The 20,839-nt window shown below is 41.1% G+C and overlaps 1 protein-coding gene across 1 annotated transcript in view; it reads left to right on the top strand.

Annotated features, from left to right (window-relative positions):
- CNTNAP1 (contactin associated protein 1) overlaps positions 1-20,839 on the top strand; it is an 84,398-nt gene that overhangs the window by 12,066 nt on the left and 51,493 nt on the right. The window contains exons 2-8 of the mRNA XM_053453810.1: positions 2,041-2,237; positions 11,560-11,707; positions 12,411-12,614; positions 14,572-14,756; positions 14,965-15,105; positions 19,702-19,963; positions 20,686-20,835. Of these exons, the coding sequence (XP_053309785.1) occupies positions 2,041-2,237; positions 11,560-11,707; positions 12,411-12,614; positions 14,572-14,756; positions 14,965-15,105; positions 19,702-19,963; positions 20,686-20,835 (1,287 nt within the window). The remainder of the gene's footprint in view (positions 1-2,040; positions 2,238-11,559; positions 11,708-12,410; positions 12,615-14,571; positions 14,757-14,964; positions 15,106-19,701; positions 19,964-20,685; positions 20,836-20,839) is intronic.

Below are 20,839 nucleotides of genomic sequence, written 5' to 3'. Positions count from 1 at the left end.
TCGCTCTATGAGTCAGCTATTGTTTATTTGTGAAAAGTTTAAATTATTGCAGTATGTAAAGGAAAGAAAATATAATAAGATTGATGTATTTGTATTTCTTTTTCATGCAATTAATTATTTGCCCATTTCTCCTCTACATATTTTTCTGGCAGAATGGTGCTACAATGACCTGGTTTCTCCTCTGTACTTTACTTCATTTGATGCCTCCTCAAGATACTCTCTTTTTTATACCGCTAATTTTGCTCGTCTTTATGGTAAGGATTGAAAGCAATGAATTTAAACTTTAGAAAGTCACATTTGCTCAACCTAATACCGTATTTGCTCGATTATAAGACGAGGTTTTTTTCAGAGCAAATGCTCTGAAAAATACCCCTCGTCTTATAATCGAGGTCGTCTTCTAATGAGACCTCAAAATGTCCGCTGGGGCCATGCTACTTACCGGGCTTTGGTCGCGAGCAGCAGGAGAATAGGAAGCTAGAAGAGTGTCACATAACTCTGCCTCCCCCCTCCTTCCTCTGGGGGCGGGCCAGAGAAGTTGCACTCACAGCCGGGCCCCTGCAGAAGTCTTCGAGTGAGAGATCTGCAGTTCAGGTAAGGGGGTGGGGGGTTTGAGCGTGTGTGTGTGTGTGTGACATTCTGCCCTGGTTTCCTGGCTCCTGTATTGTGCATTCAGGTTTTTGGACTGTTCCTAGTTCAGCCTCTAGTGGCCGCTCTGCCTATGTTTCTGCTCTCCTCCTTTTGTTGTCACCTGGCCTCGTTACCTGCTGCCCTGCAGTATAAAGGGCTGTAGCTTCCTGCAAACTGGGCCTTGGCATTGTAGTAATAGGACTGTTTTGCCCTGGTCCTGTTCCTGAATTATTCCTGGCTTCCTTTTTGTTCCTGATTCTGTATTGCTCCTGCCTTCAGCCGTGCAAGTGGGCTTCCTGTCGTGTGCCCAGCCTGAGGGCTTCTAGCAGCATGTCCAGTCCTGTGCTCTGCCAGTGAGCTTCCAGTCGTGTGCCCTGCCGGTGGGCTTCTATTTCAGCATCAACCTTGCCAGTTCCAGTCCCGCACTTCTGTCTGCTGTGCCTGTCTACTTTGCACCATGAATCGCGGTGTACAAACAGACAACGCTATCCCTGCACCGAGGCCCCTGCTTACCCAGTGTGTGACAGTGTGTGTGTGTGTGTGTGTGTGTGTGTGTGTGTGATTAATGGAATGAATGAGTATTTAAAGGTTTGTGAATGAGTGTGTGTTAGTATGGATGTGTAAGGGTGGTGGTAGCATGGTATAGGGAGGCTGTACTCACACTCCTATCATCCTCAGGTTCCAGCATGTACTGGCTGCCTTGTACAGGAGTGTGATTGCTGTTAGCAGTTAGCAGTATATATATATATATATATATATATATATACTGCTAACAGCAATCACACTCCTATCAAGCCAAGGCAGCCAGTACATGCTGGAACCGCCTCCCTATGCCATGCTACCACCACCCTTACACATCCACTCTGGCATATAGGGGATTAAAAGGCATATCATGGGGCAGAGTGGCATATAGGAGGGTATAAGGCATTTCTGGGGGCAGAGTGGCAACCCTGGGGGCAGATGTGCATAACTGGGGGAGCAGATTGGCAAATAAAAGGAAATAAAAAAAATATTTTTTTCTCAATCATAGCTTGTATTAAATATGAAAATATTGTTTACATGAATTAATATTTACTAGTAAAACTTTTTTTCCTATAGGGTAGTCTTATATTCAGGCTTTTTGTTTTTTTCCTAAATTAATATTTAGATTTTGGGGGGTCGTCTTATAATCAGGGTCATCTTATAATCGAGCAAATACGGTAATTAGGAAATACTGTACAGTTGTATAGATATGTTTCAAATGTTTTACAGTTAAAATGTATGCTTCCTGATTTGATATAATGAAATGACTAATAGATGAACTCATCCCTTCACTTGAGCAATATCAGAAATTTGTGGATTTTCATGGTATTTTTTTTTTATTTTTTATGCCTACGTTGTGTTCTTCTAGTTGGTGAACTCTTTCTCTTGCAGGCAGCAGTGGATGGTCACCAGCCCCTGGAGATAAACAACCATGGCTTCAAATAGATTTGAAGCAAAAATATAAAATCATGGGAGTGGCCACTCAGGGAACATATAACACATACTATGACTGGGTGACAAAATATATTTTGCTATATGGTGACCGACCAGACAGCTGGAAGCCATTCTTCCAGCAAGGAACTAACTGGGTGAGAGAATGTGTGCAAATCACTTTTACACAGTTTATTGTATACTTTTGTACTGCATGAAAAAATGAAAATGTCCTAATAAGTAACACTAATACTACAAGGACACAGTGTTATGAAACACTGTAGCAATTTATTTTATTCCCTTAATGACCAGTGGCATGTCATGGCATTAAACAAGCTTAGAAAAGGAAGGGCTCTATGATTGCTTTCTTCGCTTAAACTGAGATCGGCCCTGTGTGGCCCCTCCTCTTATGTCAACATCCGCCATACACTGTATGGCGGTGGACGCCCATTTTAAAAGAGCTTAGGAGACGATCAACAAAATAGTACATGGGGGCAGAATTACCGGATTTGGAAAAAATGGTTTTGAAAATGTTACTTGTGCTTATTGCCCTGTAACTTGCAAAAAAACATTGAGTATTTCTAAACTCAGGACAAATAGTGGAATCTATTTAGCAGGTATTTTATTAGCTTTTTTTAGATAAGTGCTTGTTTTTCAATTTTTCATCATATTTCATTATTTTTTATAGGAAATTAGATTATATGATGAAAAAATTGCATCTTAAAAAGCCATTCTTTTCCTGAAAAAACTATAACTTGTGTGGCTACACTAAATGGGAGAGGAGAAAATAACAGCTAAACATGAGTGCCGCAAGTGTTAAAACAGCCTTGGTCACGGAGGGTACCAAAAATTAAAAAAAACAGCCTGCAAACTGTACTAAAATATATGAAGCAACTTATCAAACAGCTTAAAAGTTGTGCCTAGGAGCCCATTAGAACTTACCAGTGCTTAGTTGTAATGGCAGGGAAATCTCACTGCCGTTACACTGGAGATCATGTGTCTGTTGACAGCCTAGACCAGTGATGGCAAACCTTTTTGAGCCCAAGTGCCCAAACTGCAAACCAAAACGACTTATTTTTTTTTTTGCCAACACTGCAATTAAACCTGAATGTTTGAGAGCGGGGGGCGTGGCTTCAGTGTTCTCTGGGGAGAACTGTGGGAGATGTAGTCCGCGGGAGCCGACGCCGTGACTACAGTGTATGACTGTAGTCACGGCCAGGGCCGGACTGGGACTGAAAAGCAGCCCTGGAAACATTTGGAGAGCAGCCCCATATAGTTTATCTCGCGATTGAGCTCTTATACCCACACGCACCCCTTATACATACCCGAGTCACACTATTTGCCATACAAATAACTATAAAACATTCTTTTTATCATATTATTTGTATTAAAATAACAGAAAGCAAAACTGCTAAAAGGCCCTAATAAATGAAATATATTACACATAATGAAATCAAAACATTTACTACTGCAAACATTTTTAGATTGAGACATTTTTTGTTTTTGTTTTTATTTCCTTTTATTTGCCAACCTGCCCCCCCCCCAGTTATGCACATCTGCCCCAGACTTGCCACTCTGCCTGCTTTTAACCCCCTATATGCCCCTCTGCCTCCAGAAATGCCTTATACCCCCTATATGCTACTCTGCCGTATAGAGGGTTAAAAGGCATTTATAGAGGCAGAGTGGCATATAGGGGGTTAAAAGGCATTTATAGAGGCAGAGTGGCATATAGGGGGTTAAAAGGCATACCATGGGGCACTCCAGAAAAGCCTTATGCCCCCCCCAAATGCCACTCTGCCTCCCTGCCTTATACCCTCCTATATGCCACTCTGCCCCATGATATGCATTTTAACCTCCTGACTCCAGAAATGCCTTATACCCCTATATGCCACTCTGGCATTTAGGGGGTTAAAAGGCATATCATGGAACAGAGTGGCATATAGGGGTATAAGGCATTTCTGGAAGGAGAGTGGCATATAAGGGGCATAAAGCATATCAGGGAGGCAGAGTGGCATATGGGGGGCATAAGGCTTTTATATAAAAAAATATTATACAGTTTGTTAAAAAAAAAAAAATTTGTTTATTTACCTTCTACTTCTTCCACTTTTTCATCCTGGCCTCCGTCCTCTGGTAGCTGCAGGCCGCCGTTTTCTATGTTGACAGGATGTCAGTGACAGGACATCCGGTGCTCCAGCAGTCTGAGTGTGAGGGGGCGGAGCTTTCACCCCTCACGCTCCTCCCATCACTATGCGGCCATCAGATTAATGGAAATTTAATCGAAACGGCTGATGCGTGCTGACGCCGCCGGCCGGAACTACTTTCTTTTTTTTAAAATTGAACATGCCGGATCGGCTTGCCATATAAAGTAAAATAAAAAAAGTATTAAAGTAGCTCCGGCCGGCGGTGTCAGCACGCATCGGCCGTTTCGATTAAATTTCCATTAATCTGATGGCCGCAAAGTGATGGGAGCAACATGAGGGGTGAAAGGTCCGTGCGAGGGGGCGGGGCTTTCACCCCTCACGCTGCTCCCATCAGTAGGCGGCCAACGCACACGGCCGCTGAGTGCTGATGCCGCCGGCCGGCGCTGCTTTAATACTTTAATAAAAAAAGAATTGAAGTAGCGCCGGCCGTTTAGATTAGATTTCGGGCAGCCGCCCGGCCTACGAATCTGCCGGCCCACCGGGAAATTTCCCGGTATCCCGGTCGGCCAGTCCGGCCCTGGTCACGGCGTGCCCACAGAGACGGCTCGGCGTGCCAACAGCGGCACGCGTGCCACGCGTTCGCCATCACTGGCCTAGACTCTCCGCTGTAAATACACATTCCCTTCCGGTAGGTGTCTATCCTGACATCCACCAGAAGTTTACTGGAGGACAGGAGAGACTCTTTCTAGACCCTGCAGGGATCTCCAATTGCTCCCCCAGTTAAATGATCACACATATTGCAATCAGCAATGCTGGGCTATGTAGCCTTACTTGTGAATCACTGTGTGATGAGTACGGAGAGATTAGAGGAGAAGGAGAATCAAAGTTTCTCCCCTTTTCAATGAAAAAAAATTGGGGAAAAATGAAATCTAAATAAAATTAAATGTATTAGGAGCCTAGTGATGTCGCCATGATATCACTAGCATGTAAAATGTATGAGAGATCCTCAAAGGGATCTTGCGCGATACTGCATTGGGTAAAAATGAAAAAAATGAAATTATTTAGTTATGGTTATTTATATATGGGGAAACTGAAATCAAAATAAAATTTATTAGGAGTCTAGTGATGTCACCATGACATCACTAGGATGAAAAATGTATGAGAGATCCTCAAAGTTACTAAAGTTTCAAGAGGGTCACTCAAGACCCTCCTGAGAACTCTGGGTCCCCTTGCAGGTTGAATACACGTACTGCATTCAACCATGCAAGTCAATGGAGCCCAGCTTTCTAATCACAATGTGATAACTAAAATATATTTTAAAAAATAATAGTAAGAAAAAAAATAGTTAAAAAAATGTTAAGATGTAAAAATAATTTTCCACTGATGTCACCATCGGGAACAGTTACAGTTACTTCCAGTTACAAGAAATGTAAAAAAAAAACCCTCCAAAAAATGAAGTATCTTAAATGGGGTGTCTACTTTTAAAAAAAATGTATGATTTGATGGGGTCAATTGAATTGGCCAGGTTCAACAATGTCCCAATTAACACAGGGTGCAGGATAATAATCACATGTCAAATTTCCAATTTGAAAAATACACACATCCCAAATGTGACCTTTAAGCCCACAAACAACACGACAAACCCATGCTTGGGGGTGTCACTGTACTCAGGAAATGTTGCTGGACACATATTGAGGTGTTGTGTGTCAGCGACATATACCAGGAGCTGTAAATTCAACCTGTGAGCACAAAAAAATACTACTGCAAACTTTGATAAGGTATATGTGGCCCTTTTTGCCCCCAAACAGCCAGGCAAACCCATGCATTGGTGGTATCACTACTCAGGAGATGTTGCTGAATACATATTGGGGTGTTGTGTGACAGTGACATATACCAGGAGCTGTAAATTTATACCTAAAGTACAATGTGTGTAGGGAAGAATACACACAAAAAACACTACTGCAAACTTTGACAAAAGTTGGTGGTAAATGTGTGCATGGAAAGAGCTAAAATACCAGCATTGAATACCTCCCCCAGGTAAGCCCCCCCATATTAAGAATTTTTACAAAAGATCATTGCATTTGTTAGATCAGGTTTGATCAATTGTTTTACTCTAAAATAGGCAACATTAACAATCTTTTTCAGGGGGGGCTAACCCGTAGCCAGCCCCCCTCAACAAAAATTTCAACAAAATGTTACTGATTATGATAGCTCTGCGTTAGATCAGGTTTGATCAGACAAAATTTTTGTAAGATCTAGTCTAATTACTGAGATATTGCATATTTAATGAGCTGGCCCCCCCTCAACTGAAATTTGGAATTTTTTTATGGATTTTGGTAGACATTCGTTGGATCCGGTTAGATCAACTGTTTTTTTCGTTAAATCTATCACGCAGGAGGCGGTATTCACAATCCTATTTTGTGCGCGGGGGATGGGTATGCATACGAGTTGGCCCCCCCTCAACTGAAATTTGGATTTTTTTAATGGATTTTGGTAGATATTCGTTAGATCCGGTTAGATCAACAGTTTTTTTCGTTAGATCTATCACGCAGGAGGCGGTATTTACAATCCTATTTTGTGTGCGGGGGATGGGTATACATACGAGTTGGCCCCCCCTCAACTGAAATTTGGATTTTTTTTTATGGATTTTGGTAGATATTTGTTAGATCCGGTTAGCTCAACTGTTTTTTTCGTTAGATCTATCACGCAGGAGGCAGTATTCACAATCCTATTTTGTGTGCCGGGGGTGGGTATACATATGGGCTGGCCCCCCCCTCAACTGAAATTTGGGAAAAAAATATGGATTTTGGTAGATATTCGTTAGATCTGGTAAGATCAATAGTTTTTTTCGTTAGATCTATCATGCAGGAGGCGGTATTCACAATCCTATTTTGTGTGCGGGGGATGAGAATACATACGGGTTGGCCCCCCTCCTGAAATTTGGAACTTTTTTAATGGATTTTGGTAGATACTCATTAGATCCAGTAAGATCAATTTTTTTGTTTGTTAGATCTATCACGCAGGAGGCGGTATTCACAATCCTTTTTTGTGTGCAAGGGATGGGAATACATACGGGTTGCCCCCCCTCAACTGAATTCTTTTTTATTATTGATTTTGGTAGATAATCTTTAGATCCGGTTAGATCAACTGTTTTTTTCGTTAGATCTATCACACAGGAGACGGTATTCACAATCCTATTTTGTGTGCGGGGGATAGCAATACATATGGGTTGCCCCTCCAACTGAAATTTGGAATTTATGTCCTGCTGAGCTCTACCTCTGTTCCGTGGAATTCGGGGGTGGTCCGTACAGGGCACCTGAACACCTAAGGCCGGCCCTGGAAACGCTATACAAAGCTAAAAGATAGGAAATAAAGCATTTAGGAAATAAAACCTACCCCCCCCCGCACACAAAATAGGATTGTGAATACCACCTCCTGTGTGATAGATCTAACAAAAAAAACAGTTGATCTAACCGGATCTAACGAATATCTACCAAAATCCATAAAAAAAAAATCCAAATTTCAGTTGAGGGGGGGCCAGCCCATATGTATACCCACCCCGGCACACAAAATAGGATTGTGAATACCGCCTCCTGCGTGATAGATCTAATGAAAAAAACAGTTGATCTAACCGGATCTAATGAATATCTACCAAAATCCATAAAAAAATTCCAAATTTCAGTTGAGGGGGGGCCAACTCGTATGCATACCCATCCCCCGCACACAAAATAGGATTGTGAATACCGCCTCCTGCGTGATAGATCTAACGAAAAAAACAGTTGATCTAACCGGATCTAACGAATATCTACCAAAATCTATAAAAAAAATTCAAAATTTCAGTTAAATATGCAATATCTCAATAATTAGACTAGATCTTACAAAATGTTGTCTGATCAAACCTGATCTAACGCAGAGCTATCATAATCAGTAACATTTTGTTGAAATTTTGGTTGCGGGGGCCTGGCTACGGGTTAGCCCCCCCCTGAAAAAGATTGTTAATATTGCCTATTTTAGAGTAGATCTAACGAAAAAAGCAGTTGATCAAACCTGATCTAACAAATGCAATGATCTTTTGTAAAAATTCTTAATATGGGGGGCTAACCCGGGGGAGGTGCATTGAATTACCAGATTTGGAAAAAATGGTTTTGAAATAGCAAAACGCTACTTATTGCCCCATAACGTGCAGAAAAAAAGCAAAAAAACATAAAAACATTGGTTATTTCTAAATTCAGGAAAAATAGTAAAATCTATTTAGCAGGTTTTTTATTAGTTTTTATAAATGAGTAAAAGATTTTTCAAGTAAACATCAGAAAAAGTCCTTTCTTCTTGATTTTTCACCATATTGTATGCATTTTTTTATACTAAATGATCTGATACAATCAAAATAATGACATCTAAAGAAAGCTCTTCTTGTCTTCAAACAACAATATATAACTTGTGTGGGTTCAGTAAACAGGAAGGATTAAAATTACAGCTAAACAAGAGCATTGCAGAAATTTACCCATTGTCACGAAGGCGGTACAAAAGATAAAATCTGCCATTGTCACAAAGGGGTTAAGCCAGTAGCATTAATAAATGTATAGTTTAACCCCTTGATGGCAATTGCCGGTCCGGGCACGTCACCGAAAATCAAGTCGATAACGACAATTGACGTGCCAGGACAGGCACGTCTTTAAACAGGTGCAGAAAGCGAACTATTTTTGCTTTCTGCACCAAACGGCGTTGCTGTAATGCCTCGACCTCGAGGCATTCAGCAACGCCATGATCGGCACAAAGGGGCCATCTCTGGCCCCTCCCCGGGGCGTCAACATCCGCCATACTTTGTATGGCGGCGGACGCCCGTTTTAAAAGCGTTTAGGAGGCGATCGTTGATCGTTGAACTTAAATGGTGACGCTGGAATGCCTCGATCAGGAGGCATCCAGCGACACCAAACACTTACCTTGGGATGGTATGTGACCGCTCCGGAGAGCGGTCACAGCCGCCGCTGCAGGTGATCTTCGCCATCAAGCAAGATGGCGGCCGCCCTGTAAAAAAAAAAAATAAAGACTAAAAAGTTCGCTAGACGGTCTCCAGACCCTCTAGAGAACTCTGGCTCCACTTGCAGGTTGAATACAGGTACTGCATTCAACCATGCAAGTCAATGGAGCTCAGCTTTCTAATCACAGTGTGATTAGTAAAAATAAATTAAAAATAAAATTAAATTAATAATAATTAGAAAAAAATAGTAAAAAACCAGTAAAATGTAAAAATAATTTCCCACTGATGTCACTATCAGGGGAACCTTCAAGTTGAAAAAAAAATGTAAAGAAAAGGCAAAAAAAAAAAAAAATATATATATATATAAAAAATATATTTTTGTGAGCAAGTCCTAAAATTAGCATATTAGCTTAAAACAATTCTCGCATGGAAAGAGTTAAAATACTGGCATATTAAATGCCCATGGGGTGTCTACTTTTAAAAAATGTATGATTTGATGGGGTAAATTGAATTGGCCGGGTTCAACAAGGTCCCAATTAACACGGGGGGAAGGATGGCCACACATCTAATTTCCAATTAGAAAAATGCACACATACCAAATGTGGTCTTTTAGTTCCCCCCAAAAATGACAAACCCATGCATGTGGGGTATCACTGTACTCAGGAGATGTTGCTGAACACATATTGTGGTGTCGTGTGACAGTGGCATATACCAGGAGCTGTAAATTCATACATAAAGTAGATGTGTGTGGGAAAAATACACACACAAAAATACTACTGCAAACTTTGAAACAATGCTGGTGGTAAAATGTGTGCATGCAAAGAGTTAAAATACCAGCATTTAAAATACCCTGTGGTGTGTAGTTTTCAAACATATATGGTTTTATTGGGCACACTGAAATGGCCCGGCTCAAAGATGTACCAAATAGGGCATGGGCAGTGGATCCCCAAATGCCAAAGTTCAACATTGAAAAATGTGCATGCCCCAAATGTGGCCCTTTTGCCCCCAAACAGCTAGGCAAAATCATTCATGTGAGGTATCGCTGTACTCAGTAGATGTTGCTGAACACATATTGGGGTGTTTTATGATAGTGACATATACCAGAACCTGTTTATTCATACCTGAAGTAAAATGTGTGTGAAAAAACAAATGCAAAAAAATTACTACCATAAAGTTTGACAAAGGCTGATGGTAGAATAAGTGCTTGGAAAGGGTTAAAATACTAGCATTTGGAATACCCTGGGCTGTCTAGTTTTCAAAAATATATGACTTGATGGGGTAAATTGCATTGGCCGGCTTCAAAGATACCCGAAATGGCACATGAGGGGAAGAATTACCAGATTTGGAAAAAATGGCTTTGAAATAGCAAAACGCTACCTGTACTTATTGCCCCATATTGTGTAGAAAAAAGCAAAAAAACATAAAAACATTGGGCATTTCTAAACTCAGGACAAATAGTAGAATCTATTTAGCAGGTTTTTTTATTACCTTTTATAGATGAGTAAAAGATTTTTCAACTAAAAGTTAGGAACAGTCATTTTTTTCTAAATGTTTCACCATATTTTATATTTTTTTAATAGTAAATAATACGATACAATCAAAACAATGTCATCTAAAGAAAGCCCTTCTTGTCCTGAAAAAACCATATATAATGTGTGTGGGTTCAGTAAACGGGAAAGAAGAAAATTACAGCTAAACACGAGCAGCGCAGAAATGTTAAAACGGCCATTGTCACGAAGGGTACAAAAAGTAAAATCAGCCTTTGTCACCAAGGGGTTAACAAACATGGTAAAGTTAGGAAGGGAGGGAAACAAATCCTTGTAGCAGATATATTCAAAGATGTCTGAAGTCAGTGAAGCTCTACCTTTTTATAAACCTTCCACGATTCCTGCTCACAAACCCCTGCCACTCCTGGATCAAATTTCTTCTACCGTTTCCTCAGCCCCTCAGTTGCTAAATCATGGTTTTCTAAACTCTTAGAAAAGAGGTTTATGAGAGTAGGAAATGAATGCTATACAAGAGTACTTAGAAGGCATGATCATTTTATCTTTTTTTCATTCTCTGTTAATTTCATTGTTTGATATTTTTATTTTGCAGATTATATATTTATACATTTCCAAATGTGGTTTATAGTATCTCTACTGTTTATAACAGAACGAACAGTAGAGATAATATTAAATACATTTGGAAATATATAAATATATAAGCTGAAAAATAAGAATGCTATATTTGGTTTATTGTCTAGTCTTCTATTAGGTATAGTGTAATATTTGGGGTGTACATGAAATTAAAGTTAAAACTCAAATTCAAGCTACTATAACTATGTGTTTTATCATTATTCATTCTGAATCTCCATCTAAGACATTCTTTGGAAATGTGAATACATCAGGGGTGATGGAACATCGCCTGTATTATCCCATCAAGGCTCGTTATGTTCGCTTTGTGCCAGTAGCATGGAACCCCAGAGGAAAGATTGGACTTCGTGTGGCTTTGTATGGCTGCCCTTACCGTGAGTAACTCTTAGAAAATTATATAAGAATATATAAGAAGCCATTACTGACAATAAACAATGTAGACTGACAAATCTAAATAAAGTGTAGATGTAAAATACAATAAAAATAGCATACTGTACTACAATGGACAAAAGGTTGTCTATGTTGGTTAAATCATTGGGGACTCTGAAGTTAAGCTCTTGTATGGTTGTGATTAAAGGCTAAAGAATGAATTAGGAGTATATTTACCTTCTGCTATGTATTTTCTGCTGATGGTTTAGTGGATTAGAGTAAAGAACCTTCATTTTATGATTGTGGGCCTGTGAGTTTGTCTTCACTTAGATTGGCTATTGCAGTCTCAACAAGTGCTATCTCAGCAGTGGCAGAGGTTAATTTAGGGAGGGCCCTGCAGAGGATCTCTTGAAAATAAGACAAGGCTAATGATCAAGTAGAGTTTGTGGTAGAAAAAAGGCCTTATCTGTTGTCAAATGTCTCCTTATTTCAAATAGTTGCTGTACACATAAGCTTGTACCTATTCAAATGTAAAACATTAACCAGTTGTGCACGATGTTCTGTCTTTTGATGATCTCATATCAAACCGATTCAGTGGAAAAATTAATCGAACTTTGCACAATAGCATATCTTTCAATTTCAAGATGCTTGAAAAGGATGTAAAATATGTGAAATGAACATTAACCAATTGTATTTTTCCCCCTCAAGGGCACGATGTTCTGTCTTTTGATGGTGATGATCTCATATCATACCGATTCAGTGGAAAAACTAATCGAACTTTGCACGATAGCATATCTTTTAATTTCAAGACGCTTGAAAAGGATGGAATGTTGATGCATGCTGAAGGTTCCCAAGGAGATTTCATTACCCTGGAACTCCAAAAGGCTCGTTTAATCTTCAGTATAAGTTTAGGTATGGGAGACAATGACTAAAAGCAATAATAAAAAGTGTTTGTAAAAATTGAACTCGGGGCAGTTAATGACGAACACACAGGACATGTATAATAAGCTAAAAAAAAAACACATGCAATACAGACACATACTGCAATGCGAATAGGTTAAATATAACTGATGCACTATTGATGGGATGGTTAATAGAAGAGCAAAATACTGTCGACCACAGAGGGTCTGCATTCCTTTGCCAAGAGAGTCTTTAGAATAGAAGGATTAGTAGAATCAAGAAATTGGTTTAGATTAGATAATGAGTGCAGGAAACAGGTGTATATTTTTGTATGAATTTCCAAGTTACTACTACAAACCATTCAGATTGGGACATGTTGAAGACACATCTATGTTTATTCCTGCTTTGTAAAGTTAGAAATTGTTTCTGTGCATGAAAAGTCAAGGTTTTTGGAATATCCATAACATAGGATACACTGGTACTCACCTTCTCATACGGAAAAAGGTACTGCTGATGGTTATAAGTTCTATTTTTCTGTTGAATGTTAAAAAAACTAAAAAAAAAATCACAGGTTACAATACAGGATTCAGTTATGATTTCATCTTAGGGGACAAAAATTTTACATTTCAGATGCACATATGTTCACATTTGCTTTCAATTTCAATAGGTCCTTGATATGTTTCCACCTGTAAAATGCAACTGTTTAATATTCTGATGGTGATAACTTTCATATGTAATATGACAATCATAATTGTTGATAGGTCATATTTTGTGGCAGTACACACCATGCAATTTTTATTTGAGAAGGCTAAATCATGTCTAATCTGCTTTTTCACTCTTAACATGTCATGCTTTAATCCTGAAAAAAACTGAAAACATGAGGTGACCTGTAAGGCTACAGTAGCTACTTGGTCCCCAGTTTTCATCTTCTGTGGTCGCACTCCCCAAAGAGATATGCAAACTCTTCCTTCCTCGAAAGCAAGGCTGAGTCATTAGGACATCCTCCAATTTCTAGTGTATACCATACCGTATTTGCTCGATATAAGACGACCCTCATTATAAGTCAACACCCCATAATTTGAATATTAATTTAGGAAAAAAAGAAAAAGCCTGAATATAAGACTACCGTAAAGGAAAAAAGTTTTACTAGTAAATATTAATTCACATGTGAACTATTTTTTATATTTACTAAAAACCATGAGAAAAATGCATTTCTTGTTTTTATTTCCTTTTATTTGCTAACCTGTCCCCCAGTTATGCATATCTGCCTCCACTTATGCACATCTGCCCCCAGATTTTCCACTCTACCCCCCCAGATATGCCTTCTACCATCCCTTTATGCCACTCTGCCCCTAGGTATGCCTTACACTCCCATATATGCCACTCTGCCCCTAGATATGCCACTCTGTCCCCCAAATATGTCTGATACGCCCCTATTTGCCGCTCTGCCTCCCTGATATGCCTTATATTCCCTATATGACACCCTGCCCCCCTGATATGCTACTCTGCCCCCAGGTATGCCTCCGCAGACAGACAACCTCCACAGCTACCTGGAACTTCCGTAGGGGCTTCTAAGGGGAAGCACAGGAAGGTCTGGTCACGCCGGCGCTCTTTCGTAGAAGCCCCGGTAGCAACTGAGGTTGTCTCTGCCCATCGTGCAGACGTTCACCGGCTGCCAGAGAGGAGGATCCAGGTCCCCTGCAAGTCCGCTGCGGGGGGATATGGATCTTAGTCTTGTAGTCAGACCTCTGTTTAAGGTCCGATTATAAGACGAGCTCAAATGTAAGACGAGGGGTATTTTTCAGAGCATTTGCTCTGAAAAAAACCTTGTCTTAAAAACTAGCAAATACGGTAAATTCAATCAGAAAAAAAGTGAATGGGGGGTCAAAGAAAAAGTGTCTGTCTTTATGAAAATTGCTATTTTTCCTTGATGTGCAAACTAATCTCTGGTTTTCTCCGCAACTGACAGGAGACAGCCCCATCTATCCAGTGGATGGTCACACAGTCATCAAATTGGGGAGCCTACTAGATGATCAACATTGGCATTCCATATACATCAATCGCTATGAACGTGATCTTAACATAACTCTTGATGGCGAAACACATCACGTTCGCTGCAAAGGGGATTTAGAACAGCTTGATCTGGACACAGAGGTGGGTATGGTCATAAATAATATGTGTGTGTGTATATATATATATATATATATATATATATATATACAGTATATAGTGTAACACAAAACGCGTTTGCTAAAGGGATTAGGTTTGGCAACTAGGAATTCCATGTACCATTTAAGAAGAAATGATTTCACTTAATATACACATGGGCTTGGTTCCTTAAAGTATGACATTTTCACCACAGATTTTTTTTGCTGGTATTGTTCATCAAGAAAAGAGCATCACCCACAAACAGAACTTCCGTGGGTGCCTAGAGAACATTCTCTTCAATGGTGTCAATATTGCAGATCTGGCACGTAAGAAGAAATCGTCAATTCGTTTTGTGGTGAGTATGCAAGTAGACATGCCTACAACATTTAATTACTTATAATTGCATACCTTGTTAAGTCACACCTCCTTAATAAATGTATTACATCTAATTGTAGATTGCACAGGGTAGACACACATATGGAAGGCTAACTTCTATAATAATGCTAAAATATATGTAGAAAATATACATTTCCAACAGTTGCCAATCCCCTGTACGTTGACAAAGATCAGACATTTTTTGCCACATGCTGGTCAGTTTCCCAGTAAAGGGTCTCAGCAATTGCAGTTCATACTCTAGAGCAGACCTGGGCAAAGCACGGCCCGCGGGCCACATCCGGCCCGCTGAATAGCTCGGACCGGCCCGCAAAGAGTGTCCTGGTGACTCACCAATGAGTCCGGTGTCCCCCCCCGCCCCGGTCACTTACCTTAAACTCCTGTGTTGGAAGCGTTTGTCTCGGGTGCCGGCGCTTTACGCTGGGCGCCGGCATATGACGTCAGACGCCGGCGATCAGCAGTGAAGCGCCGGCACCCGAGACAAACGCCTCATGCTTCCAACACAGGAGTTTAAGGTAAGTGACCGGGGCGGGGGGGGGGGAGATCCTGAGAAGGGGGGGTTAGGGAGTTAGAGGGGAGATACTGAGAAGGGGGGGTTAGGGAGTTAGAGGGGAGATACTGAGAAGGGGGGTTAGGGAGGGAGGTCTTACTGTGTCTGTGTGTGTCTTACTGTGTCTGTGTGTGTCTTACTGTGTCTGTGTGTGTCTCACTGTGTCTGTGTGTATCTTACTGTGTCTGTGTGTGTCTCACTGTGTCTGTGTGTGTCTTACTGTGTCTGTGTGTGTCTTACTGTGTCTGTGTGTGTCTCACTGTGTCTGTGTGTGTCTTACTGTGTCTGTGTGTGTCTTACTGTGTCTGTGTGTGTCTTACTGTGTCTGTGTGTGTCTTACTGCGTGTGTCTTACTGTGTTCATAGCTTATTCAGTTATTGTAATAAATATTTTAGCCCATTTTTTAGCTCAAAATATTTTTTCCTTTTTTTTCTCCTCTAAAATCTAGGTGCGTCTTATCAGCAGGTGCGTCTTATAGAGCGAAAAATACGGTATGCACTCCGAAGCCTTGTTCATTTTGTTCACTTCTGTGCTGTGCTAAGAGGCCTTACTTATTCAAGCACCTCTACCAATGACGTAGGCTTGAATAACTTTATTAAACAGCACATAAGTTAACAAAATGGACAAGGCTTCGGAGTTTGTAGTTTGTAGAGGTCTGGCCCTCTAAAACCATTCCAATTTCTCATGTGGCCCCATGGGAAAATTAATTGCCCACCCCTGCTCTAGAGTATGGTGTTTTTTTTTTTTGCTTCATATAATCGTGGAAAGCAGATCCTGAAAAGGTTAATTAGAGTCTGACCTGTTTGCTGATCTTTCTCTTGCTGTTTCAACATCCACCCCAGCTGTCTTTCTCTGTCCTTCATGGCCTCTTCCTATTGGCTTCCTGCTAGGATTGCAAACTAGGACATTTTTCCCCAGGACACAAATAGAGTTGATATGTTTCTCACCCACACATATTAAATGCTTTCCAACAGTATGTTGGATTGTATAGCCCCCCATTCCCTCCTGATTATGCCTCTGTGGGGCTGAGATAGTGAGGAGTGCGACCATCATGTTCTCTCATATCTAAGCAAGCAAGTGCATATATGGAGAGAACACCCAAAAGCATGGTTTGCATAGAGCACTAAAACCCTAATGGCAGGCGTTGCTGATAATAGTGTGCAGAACAGTCGGAAAGGCTGGGGTTGTTATATACTCTGTGCATAGAGATTCTCAAAAGCTTTCCATTGGTCTTTGTGGTTATTGCTGAAGTTGTAGTTTTTTTTTTTTTTTTCGTTTTTCCTTATACATGTTCCAGATTTGTATTGACAAACATATGTAGTGTAGACATGGCTTTCTATACACTCCCACAAAACAATAGCTCAGGGTGGATGCCTTCATTTTCTTGCTTTTTGTCCATTAACACAAATACAATATTTTATTTAACCCACATTAGGTTTCCTGGTGTCATATGGAATACATGTATTAGTTGCTAGTTAATAGTTCTGCCGGAAGCTACTAGTTAATGCAATCAGTGCCTTTTAATTAAAGATAGATTTTTGTTATAACATCAATAACACCACACAATGAATATTGTTTTTCACTGTACTACTGGGTTCATTGTATTTAGAACCTATTTTCTTCTTATTGAAGCACGATATGTTTAATGCAATTTGCCCTCTATTAGAAAAGGATTTAATACAACTAAGAGGCAAAGGTTCCGTAAAGTTCAAAAACATTTGCTAGCTACTTGTCTAGGCTAGATGGGTATATAGTGATACACAATGTGTATCACATGGAAACACCTCTGTCCAGTCCCTTGGTGCCCAGGTACTTATGGACAAAATGGTTCATGGATGGCATTGGGTAATTTATGATTATGAGTCTCAATGTTGTATCAGACAAGAGGGATGTACAAGTAATTATCTCTAAGGACCTACAGCTAGGCAAGCAATGCAAATATGTTTGAAAAGGGCAGGTAGGGTTCTGGGTTTTAGAGACATTAGTAACAGAAAGAGATTGGTTATGATTATTGATTGTAATTGTAAAGGCTCTGACTCTTAACAGCTTTAAATATTATGGTGAATGGTTTGCATAAAAATATTAGAAATGACTAAAGGATATTGTCATGTATGATTTGGGGGAGTGTGACATGGAGGAGTCAAAAGGGACATGTAACAGAAACATTTCAATATATAAATGTCAGGGCTTGACAAATTTGTTGTGAATCTAGGCGCCAGGTAAAAAAGTTAGGAGCCAGGATTTTTTTAAACTAACAGTTGGTCAGGAGGGATCCGATCATCATCAGCCCACTTACTAAACTCACAGCGTTTGACCTGGAAGCACCCTGGACTTTCAGGTCAGTGCTGTTTGTTTTTTTTTTAAATTAATTTTTTTTCATTTTTTTAACTCTTTCGATGCTGATGTTCCATTGGAGCACAGCATTGACAGATATTTAGTCCCCACAAGCTTGTGGGGACAAATGTTAACCCCTGCAATGCCACGAATGTGTCATACACAATTGTGGCATTGAAGGGGTTAACGCTGCACTGTCGCTCTTATGGAGTGATCAGGCAGCAGGGGGTGTTGGGGCTGGTCTCCACACTCATGGCGAGACCAAAGAACCCTCTCACCCTGTCCCTGAAGCTGCCTCTGGCAGCTGGGAAGCAATTGCTGGTCTATAGACCAGCCACTGCAGGGGGAGTCTATGATGACTGCTGTAGGCTTCTATGCCTACAGGAATCATCAAAGGGCTTGTGGGGGCTCGTTTTTTTGCTGTTGCTGGTCTGCCTGGGCTTCCAGGCAGACCACCGGCAGCAGAGGGGTATTGAAGGGGTTAACGCTGCACTGTCGCTCTCAGGGAGCGATCAGGCAGCAGGGGGGTGTTGGGGCTGGTCTCCACACTCATGTGGAGACCGAAGAACCCTCTCCCCTGTCCCTGAAGCTGCCTCTGGCAGCTGGGACTCAATTGCTGGTCTATGGACCAGCCATTGCAGAGGGAGTCTCTTTGATGACTGCTGTAGGCTTCCATACCTACAAGAGTCATCAAAGGGCTTGTGGGGGCTCGTTTTTGCTGTTGCTGGTCTGCCTGGGCTTCCAGGCAGACCACCAGCAGCAAAGCCCTCAAAACGGGAATTAACCCCTAAATGCCGCGATCGCGGCATTGAAGGGGTTAACGCTGCGCTGTCGCTCCCATGGAGCGATCAGGCAGCTGTGGGGTGTTGGGTGAGGTCCCCAGACTTGTGTCTGGGGACCCAATCAACACACAAACCCCTTCCCTAGTTCCCTGAGGCTGCCTGTGGCAGCTGAAAACACGAGTGCTGCTTTTCCAGCAACCGCGTTTTCAGCCTACAGGATCACTCCGTGGGAGTGATCTCGGGCTCGGAGTGGCTGTGCTGTCTGCCCAGACTTCTGGGCAGACAACAGCAGCGCCCGCGTGTGGTGACTCAGCCTCTTACATCCACAATTTTTTCTGGATGTAAGAGGCTGACAAAACCTAGGCGCCAGGACAAAATTCTCTGTCGCCATGGCGACCTGGCGCCTGGGATTTGTCGAGCCCTGGTTTAAGTACATAAAGTGAGAGTTATTTGAAAAGAGGAGAAATGTTAGGACAAGAAGTCATAGTCTAAAACTAGAAGGCCAAGGGCTTAGATGGAAAGTGAGGAAGTTTTTCTTAACTAAGATAAGTGGAACAGACCTCCGGCTGAAGTGATGGATGTTAATACACTGGGGAAAATTAACATGAGTGAGGTAGGCATAAGAATATCCTGAATATAATACAAGACCAAGAGCCAAATATAGTTTGAGGTTTTTACGTGAGGAAAAAATGGGAAACCCAGGCAGGCCTGATGGTTCTTACCTGATGTCATGCTCTATGTTTGTGTCATCTGACTTCTCTGATTTCACTTCCCTGTAATGTCTGTTTCATTATTGCTAGCAACAAAGAGCACCACATTGGTAGCTATGACCTTAGCGAATGAATGTATATATATATATATTTTTTTTTCATTTTATGTAATCGCATTATAGGGCAAGGTGCGAAATTCCTGTGTGGAGATGCCATATGTCCCTGTGACTTTTTCTGGCATCAACAACTACCTGATGGTACCAGGTGTACCTGCTAATACAAAGATGATGGTGAGCTTTAAATTTCGGACATGGGACACTGTTGGTCTTCTACTTTACACTAATTTTGCTGGCTCCTTGGGTTCCCTGGAAATGGCCCTAAGTGAGGGTCAGATCAACGTCTCTATTTCTCAGCCTCACACAAAGAAACTGGTATTTGCAGCAGGTGTGTATTTTTTAAATCATTGCTTATGATTGCTTCATAAGAAAAATGGCCTTTTTGAAAAAAGACAGTATTACCATTTGATTGTGTGCAACATTTTGTCAGGATCACAGGTAGGAACCCAGTTGCAGCTCTCAAACGTATCTGGCAGAAACACAGTAATGAAGGGGTCAGGCAGAAATCGTGGTCAGGCAGGTCCGAGGGTCAGTATACCAGGCAGCACAGGATCAGAAACCGTAGAATCAGGTCAAGGGTCAAGTAACAGGAAAACACTTTGAATCACAATAGAGGCGCAGTTAACTCCAGCAATAGCACAGAGCTGCCTAGACTAACCAGGCCACACATTACAGGAGTACACAGAAACCACAGGACCAAACAAGACTAGCCTAGGACTATAACATAACTATTGGAGATTCCGTCACATCTTATGGCCATATAATGCTTAGCCCACCACTACTCCAAAGTACTCCAATATACGGTGGGTCCTAACGCTAAATCCTGCCTACAGAGGTACTAATAAACTGAACATTGAAACTAAACACATATCAGAAAGACATACATGTAGACTGCAGACTGAGACAAACAGAACACCTGGGTGGGGCACACCTTATAAAGGAAACAGAGCTGAAGCAAAGAACAAGACTGGAATCAAGGAATCAGAGGTACAGGACAGAGCATAGGGAAATCCTATCTGTCTATCTATCTATCTATCTAACTTTCTGCAGGTTATAGACTGAACGATGGATTTTGGCATTCTGTGTCTTTGGTGGCCAGAGAGAACTCAGCAGTAGTCATCATTGATGAGGATGAAGGAGCAGAATTCAAGGTTAATTATCTATTCCAGCTTCGCACAGGGGACACTTACTACTTTGGAGGTAG

Source organism: Spea bombifrons, chromosome 13, assembly GCF_027358695.1.
Source record: "Spea bombifrons isolate aSpeBom1 chromosome 13, aSpeBom1.2.pri, whole genome shotgun sequence".
Classification (NCBI taxonomy): Eukaryota; Metazoa; Chordata; class Amphibia; order Anura; family Pelobatidae; genus Spea; species Spea bombifrons.
Note: the sequence above shows the minus strand (reverse complement) of the source record. Positions and strands in the feature narration are given on the sequence as shown.